Raw genomic sequence first — 8,509 nt, forward strand, 5'->3', positions numbered from 1 at the left:
GTTGCTAGCTCTGTATATTACAATCATCAAACCATCTGATTATGTACGCAACCTTGGAGTTCTCTTTGATTCAACCGTGTCTATATCATCTTTAATATCTGCTGTCTCTCACTCTTTAAATTATCATCTTCGTAATATATAGGACGCATTCGCTGTTACCAGTATATTAATAAAGATACTTGCAACCATGCTGTCCTCTCACTATTTATTTCTCAAACTGATATGGAATAACTGTAAAACACACACCCACACACCCCCATACCCCCCACACACACACACCCCCACACACAATTACAAAAGCCAGACTTGTTTTCAAGGCAAACCGAATGGAACACACCACTCCTCTGCTGAAAGAGCTCCACTGGCTACCAGTAAATGAGCGAATTACCTACAAACTACTCACATTTGCTTATTAAAGTAGACATGAAACAACACCACTGTACATAAAAAATCTCCTACTAGCTCACACATTTTCTGATGATGTGTTCCTACAATCACATGCTGATATGGCAGTCTGCTGGAGTGTAATAGAACTCACACAACATATGGGGATAGTGCCTTCTGCAAGTCTGTACCAGCTCTCTGGAACCAATTACCTGTAAAACTTTGTACTTCACCTGGTCTTGCCATTTTTAAATAACCTAACCTGAAAACCCATTTGTTTCCAAAGTAATTGATCTGAAGTTTTTTATTTTTAGTTAAGTTGTACATTAATTGTAGCCTAAGATGTACGGTAGTGTAAGTTGTACTTTTAAGATCATTGTAAAGCTTTTTTTGTTCATACTATCTTATGCGCTATATAAATTCCATTTATCGTTTATCGTTAACTATTAAGCTTATAAGGACTACATACCTTCAGTAGTACACTTGTACCTGCTTGGACAGCACAAACCTGGGTGCGGTATAGGAGTACAATTTGGTAGAGGAGCCTCACAAGGACTTGTTGCACATATTATCTCAGAATTTTCTTGACAGAAGCAATGAATGCAATTGACCCCTTCCCATGCAGAGCCAAATGCATGAACTTCAGCATTAGTGTCGATGCACCCTTCATCATCTGTGATATAATAGATATAAAAAGAAATACTGAACACATTACACAACAGTTAAAGCAGGGACGGTGTATGAAGGGACTGGACATAGCTTCCACTCATTGTAATATTTGAGTTGCGGGGGAATACAAGCATGTCATAATACGTTGATCGATTGAACCTGGTACTTGGCTTGTCTTGCACGATCCAAAGGAGCCTACATGTTTGCCTATGAGAGATTCTAGAAATGTCAACATAAATCATCAAAGAACATCATTTTAAGAATTATTTCAAATATTTCAGTATTGAAATCAACTAGGAACAGAAAGAGTATGGTGTACAGTGTACACTGAAAAAATTCCAGGAAAATGTTAAATTTTTTTGTTCTAGCATTCTACATTTCCATAAAATTATCACATATTGTCTCCAAAATTCTATTTCAATGATTCGCAACACTATACAGAAATTATGTTCAAAAAATCATTTTACACAATATGACAACTTATCTTGCTGAAGGGCAATTTGTAAATATAGTAAATATTTAGAAATCAAACATCGCACCCTCAGCGCAACTCACATGTAATCGAAGGTCGTAAATAATCCGATAACAATAGTTATCAATAAGCCGTTTCCAGTCCCTTCATACACGGTCCCAGGTCAAAGTTGTTTGATGTGATCATTTATTCATGTTTCTAACAAAACATTACATAGTTTTCAATTCTACACCTTTCTAAACCTCTACGATACCAACAGCTATCACACTAATATACATTATATTTTTAGCTATATTTAATTTAGATTTTCTTTTCATCTTTTTCTGCCTTTTTGTGGTAATTTTTTTATATTCTATAAACTGTATAAATTTGTGTGCAAATTGAGGGCACTATTTACAACACTATACAGAAATTATGTTCAAAAAATCATTTTACACAATATGACAACTTATCTTGCTGAAGGGCAATTTGTAAATATAGTAAATATTTAGAAATCAAACATCGCACCCTCAGCGCAACTCACATGTAATCGAAGGTCGTAAATAATCCGATAACAATAGTTATCAATAAGCCGTTTCCAGTATAAATTTGTGTGCAAATTGAGGGCACTATTTACATATATGCACTATTTAAATATAATCCATCGCCTATTGACAAGACTCCACAACAAAATGGGAATTCGGACTTTTCCTCGCAATCAATTTTTTGTAGTCTTTGGGCCAGACTGCATGTGGTTATTGTAGGAACGACGGATGGTCGGGTGTTAGCTGGACCTACTGAAACCGGCTATGAAGGCATTTAGCCAATTTGTCCCAACTCAACCACTATAGACGAATCTCACGAGCCAAGTAATGGTCAGGATTTGGTCGACCATGACTGGGTCCCCGCTGCACCAAACAGGTGTTGTGACTGCCCAATTGGGTGAATTAAAGCCGCTTAAGGGGGTACTACACCCATTGCATTTTTTTTGCATTTTTTTACATTTTGTGAAGAAATGAGAAAAAAAAATTGGGCAAAGTGGTATGCAAAATGAAGGGGCAAATCTTCTCGTTCAATTGGTGGCATCGGTATCAATGAAGCGTACATGATGCTTCTAATGGTATAAGCCAAAAGGTGGTACATCACTGATGTTTTAAATTCACTTCATTTTGGAAAGCTTACCATCAACGGATTTCGTTAAAATTTTGGATATGTGTTGCTAACACATTAGGGAAATAATGTTGATATATGTAAAATGGGAATAAGTGGTTCCTGATTTCTTTCATGACTTTATGAACTTGGTGCTCCACAACTATCAAAAAACGAACCGGTTAAAATGCTTCTATTTTCAATGTTGAGCTATATTTTGTATTTTTAACTTGCGACATTATTTCACTGAAACTTAATTAAGCCATAGGTAACAGGTTACCACAACCACACTATAGCAATGTTGAAAAAGATTGTATTTTTTGTCACAATCAAAAACCCTCTTGTTGATGGGGACAATTAGCTTGTATCTCTATAGAATGATTGCATAGCCCTTGTGTTGGCATTTGAAAGCATGATTCTTGTCAGCTACCATGAAAGTTGAGAAAGTTCAACTTTCCCAGTAACATTCCTAAACGTTTGGAGTGACTACCACTTGAGATTCCTACATTGTAGCTGTATGTAAAAAGATATGAATGTAGAAGCCAAAAAGTGTATCATAATACTTGTATATCATATAGGCAAGTGGGTGACACTCTTATTATTTATTATAGGTTTGTCAATTCAATCGCCACGATCCGTTTTGCAATAATATAAAAATAACTACGCCCTAAACTGATGGAGTAGTGGCCCATCAAAAGAATCTCTCCATACACAAATGAACAACTACAATAGGACAAGGCCATCACATATGACCTGCTTAGTGACATGTTATTTGAGGTCTTCTAAAGCTTAATAGAGAGTTTGCGAAATGAAGTTTGAAACTTTACTTTAACTGGAACCACAACTTCAGAAATATCGATTAGATTTCTTGCTCAAATTAACTCCAACGCGAACGTATGATTGGTTACTGCACCAACAGCGTCTTGTCGCTTAAACTCGGGACATGTGTATCAATGTGCGTTCAAAAGAAGGGCATGTGCAAGAGCTTGTAACCGACTGCATCAAAATGTATCTCTTTTGTTTGGTCAAGTGGTTATTAGTCCCACTTCAAGACAAAAGACTCTTATCTCAGGCGCTTCTCTCCGTATCATATTATTTTGAAACTAGCTATAGACGAATCCAACGAGCCAAGTCATGGTCAGGATTTGGTCGGCCATCTTTGGGTAGCCGCTACCACCAACCTGGTGTTTTGAGCGCCCCATTGTGCAAATAAAAGCCGCCTAACACCTAGAGAAGATGCAAGGACGAGGAAGGTTAATCGTTAATAGAATATTTATATAGACGAATCCAACGAGCCAAGTAATGGTCAGGATTTGGTCGGCCATCTTTGGGTAGCCGCTAGCACCAACCTGGTGTTCTGAGCGCCCTATTGTGCAAATAAAAGCCGCCTAACACCTGGAGAAGATGCAAGGACGAGGAGGGTTAATAGAATAATACAATATGATAATTCCGCAGGTAATCCCGTCGCATCTATTCATACATAGTCCTTTTATTCGCAAGTACATCCATTTGTAGCGTTTGATATGGTGAAGTTAATCCGATTATTACCCCGGTATGTCACTTCAACAGCGGATAGACCATGTAGAAGCTGTGTGTTTTGCCAAAGGGAACTGTAGGGCCTATTGTGTTGTAAACTTTAATCATTCTTTTGTCTACCTGTGTTTTCGCGGAAGGTGTAAAACGGGTGATGGAATACAGTTTAAAATTTCCGCCAAGGCCGAATCATTTCACATTTTGGGTGCATTGTAGCCGACGGGTACCCTACTAAAGGCTGTTAGTCAGGTGTAGGAATGCGTGGATTTGGATTCGTCTATACCCGATAAATGTTGGAGTTGCCTATAGCCTATATGTTTAGAATTCAATTTGCTACAGCCGTGTGGTCCACTATAGGTTTGTCAATTCAATCGCCACGATCCGTTTTGCAATAATATAAAAAGAACTACGCCCTAAACTGATGGAGTAGTGGCCCATCAAAAGAATCTCTCCATACACAAATGAACAACTACAATAGTACAAGGCCATCACCTATGACCTGCTTAGTGACATGTTATTTGAGGTCTTCTAAAGCTTAATAGAGAGTTTGCGAAATGACGTTTGAAACTTTACTTTAACTGGAACCGCAACTTCAGAAATATCGATTAGATTTCTTGCTCAAATTAACTCCAACGCGAACGTATGATTGGTTACTGCACCAACAGCGTCTTGCATTGTCGCTTAAACTTGGGACATGTGTATCAATGTGCGTTCAAAAGAAGGGCATGTGCAAGAGCTTGTAACCGACTGCATCAAAATGTATCTCGTTTGTTTGGTCAAGTGGTTATTAGTCCCACTTCAAGACAAAAGACTCTATCTCAGGCGCTTCTCTCCGTATCATATTATTTTGAAACTAGCTATAGACGAATCCAACGAGCCAAGTCATGGTCAGGATTTGGTCGGCCATCTTTGGGTAGCCGCTACCACCAACCTGGTGTTTTGAGCGCCCCATTGTGCAAATAAAAGCCGCCTAACACCTAGAGAAGATGCAAGGACGAGGAAGGTTAATCGTTAATAGAATAATATATAGACGAATCCAACGAGCCAAGTAATGGTCAGGATTTGGTCGGCCATCTTTGGGTAGCCGCTAGCACCAACCTGGTGTTCTGAGCGCCCTATTGTGCAAATAAAAGCCGCCTAACACCTGGAGAAGATGCAAGGACGAGGAGGGTTAATAGAATAATACAATATGATAATTCCGCAGGTAATCCCGTCGCATCTATTCATACATAGTCCTTTTATTCGCAAGTACATCCATTTGTAGCGTTTGATATGGTGAAGTTAATCCGATTATTACCCCGGTATGTCACTTCAACAGCGGATAGACCATGTAGAAGCTGTGTGTTTTGCCGAAGGGAACTGTAGGGCCTATTGTGTTGTAAACTTTAATCATTCTTTTGTCTACCTGTGTTTTTGCGGAAGGTGTAAAACGGGTGATGGAATGCAGTTTAAAATTTCCGCTAACAGTCAACATTAAGAGGTAAATTTTCACGGGAAAATTTTCTGGACATGTGACCAATGCGTATCAATGTGAGTGAGTGTAACCTCGAGCATGATCTCTGACCCCCGGGGGTGACCTCGCTATTCAAGTCTTAGTAATTTTGAATTGGAATAGTATTTTTGAACGCAATTTTGATAGAAATTTGTGCATTGCAAATTTATTGAATATTATGTTATCTTAATTTTTTCACAATATCATCAAAACGTAATTTCAAAATTATCTATCTACGGAAAAAAATATTTATCTACGGAAACTCTTACCATAACATTATTAACTTGCGACAAGTAACTTATTTTGCCTCAAAGGAAGAATTCTTCCTATTCAAATACATTGGAAGAACACCCGATGTGCTCGGGGTCACATTCCGTAATGCTAATATTTCTGCGCCCGTGGGTGTCACATGTCCAGAAAATTTTCCCGTGAAAATTTACCTATTAATTCTGACTGGCTAAGGCCGAATCATTTCACATTTTGGGTGCATTGTAGCCGACGGGTACCCTACTAAAGGCTGTTAGTCAGGTGTAGGAATGCGTGGATTTGGATTCGTCTATACCCGATAAATGTTGGAGTTGCCTATAGCCTATATGTTTAGAATTCAATTTGCTACCAATAAGCCGTGTGGTCCAATGGATTAGCGCGCTGGGCTTTAGTATTCTGTATGTAGCCGCCGCGGCGTAGGTTCGAGGCCCACCTCTGCCAAACTGAAATTCCTTTTTTTTTAAATATCATATTATGGGACTGGGCGAATTTATGTATGACGTAGGGAGGATTGCATGCAAAACAATTCACCAGATGACTGACTATAGGACATAGCGCCACCACACGAGCGTTGGTTAAGTATATGGCCTCACTGCGATGCATAGCTACGTAAAACCGTACGTATTAACGTACGTGAAAACATACGGTCAACGTCTACGTTTGGAAAATCGCAATCTCTCTATTGTTCCTTTGTATTGATTGATCAATAAATTTTCATTCAAATGAAATGTTGTCTATCAAGAAAGACCTTTACGAGTGTGTTGGGCGAGGCAGGATTTAAGTTAAAAACACAGTTTTTTCTCGTCACCATAAATGTTTCAAGTAAGATTTATGTAGATAAAGATCCTTTAAATTTGCTAATTCTGAGTGTGCAATGGTTTACCCTTACCAAAATTTAAGCCATATTTAAGCAATATACCTAGCAATATATTAGGCTTCAAAGCCTTAATATCCATATGCCTTATAAGCAATATTTAAGGCATATTTTTAAGGCATACAGCATACCTTAGGCATACTTAAGCAATATTTTAAGGCTTCGTTTCTGATATTTAGGCATATATTGCTTACACAAAAAACCAATATATTGCTTACAAAAATAGGCAATATATTGCTTACACTAAGAAGCAATATACATGTACATGTATTGCTTTTGTGATCCAACACATGCTTTAGATCTAGTCGAGAGAATATAGTGTTTTAGTTACCTTCTGACTTTGAGCAACATAGTTTGCGCACACATCAGATGATACAATACTTTTTTGTACATTAATTAAATTGCATCTACTTGAACATAAAATATAATTTAATGCAAAACTGTTATAAAAGTCTTAACAGTGTGTTGTACATTTTTCTACCACAGCATTAAGCTAGAAAGTCACTATAGACATTAAGTTATGATGTACTGATGATGCCCCAATATACTCCTCCCTCCCTTGTACTTGGTCATTCCATGTTTCAAGAAATGCATGCCTAGCTTTCACAGCACCTGAATATACTTAAATCAATCGTGTATATTTTTAAGCTTACCTATATACTTGTCCATGCATGCTAATAACACTTGGACACTTCCAAGCAGTAACAACTTTTATAGCTACATGGATCACATATACATTGATTGTCAAATAACATCACAATGTTAATGAACAGAAGGCATTTCATAGCTGAAAACATCAAAAAAACAAGAAGCTTCCATCATCTCTGCAGTTGAAACGGTATTGGTAAATCAAATCAACACATAATATTATTTTCAGGTAATTCCCATTTCATTTTCCTACCCCCAAGTCGCGTGTATCCCTTTAAATTGGATTTCTTGTACGGAGAAATGAAACCCGTATATTTATGGTCGCTCTGCGCATATTCGGTTCAATTAATTATCACCCGCGCTTCTGCCCATGTGCGGTTCAATTAATTATCTCCGTCAGCCAATTAGCGCGCCGTACGTATTCAATCAATTATCTCCGTCAGCCAATCAGCGCGTCCGACACGCTGGCTGGCCGGGCGACCGCATGTCATTCTCATCCTTGCTGTCAGGAGGTGCTAGCTGTATAGTACTGCAGAGGTAGTTGTAGGAGTAGGAAGCTAAAGTGTAGGATAGGGGTGTGGCTGAGTATTGCATGTTATAGTCTGGAGTAAATAAATTACTGTTGAAGTTAAAAAGGAGAGCGACTACGTGATGATTATTTAGATGTACTTCTGTTTGTAAAAGAGACTCTGACAGTGGGGTTCTGCCCCCACGACTTGCCCAAGCCTCGTGCAAAACTTTTCGTGTTCCCATTTTGGGAACTGGTGTCAACCCGGCCACCTGACTTTCATAATCAAATTCCAGTCAAACCAGGTATCTATTTAAAAACCACATTGAGACATTCGTGTTCCCCGGGCAATCGGCCGTCCCGCCACAAATTGGTGTCAGAAGTGGGATTTGAGCATTGCAAACAGACCTATAAGTGCAGTCAATATGTCTGGGAGAGTAAAAGAGGAAGGTAGAGGTGGAGGTCGTCGTAAGAGAAGATTGGGGAGGAGAAGTAGGAGGAGGCACCAGAGGACTTCGAGTAGCCATCAGGGGT

At 38.6% G+C, this 8,509-nt stretch overlaps 1 protein-coding gene across 1 annotated transcript in view; it reads right to left on the reverse strand.

Moving 5' to 3' along the window:
- LOC140160661 (uncharacterized) overlaps window positions 1-8,061 on the reverse strand; it is a 34,713-nt gene extending 26,652 nt beyond the window's left edge. Inside the window, exons 1-2 of the mRNA XM_072183938.1 lie at window positions 7,929-8,061; window positions 854-1,057 (exon numbers count right to left, since the gene is read on the reverse strand). Coding sequence (XP_072040039.1) covers window positions 854-1,057; window positions 7,929-8,061 — 337 coding nt within the window. The remainder of the gene's footprint in view (window positions 1-853; window positions 1,058-7,928) is intronic.
- Between the last annotated feature and the right edge of the window lie 448 nt (window positions 8,062-8,509).

This window comes from Amphiura filiformis, chromosome 1 (assembly GCF_039555335.1).
Source record: "Amphiura filiformis chromosome 1, Afil_fr2py, whole genome shotgun sequence".
In the NCBI taxonomy this organism is placed as follows: Eukaryota; Metazoa; Echinodermata; class Ophiuroidea; order Amphilepidida; family Amphiuridae; genus Amphiura; species Amphiura filiformis.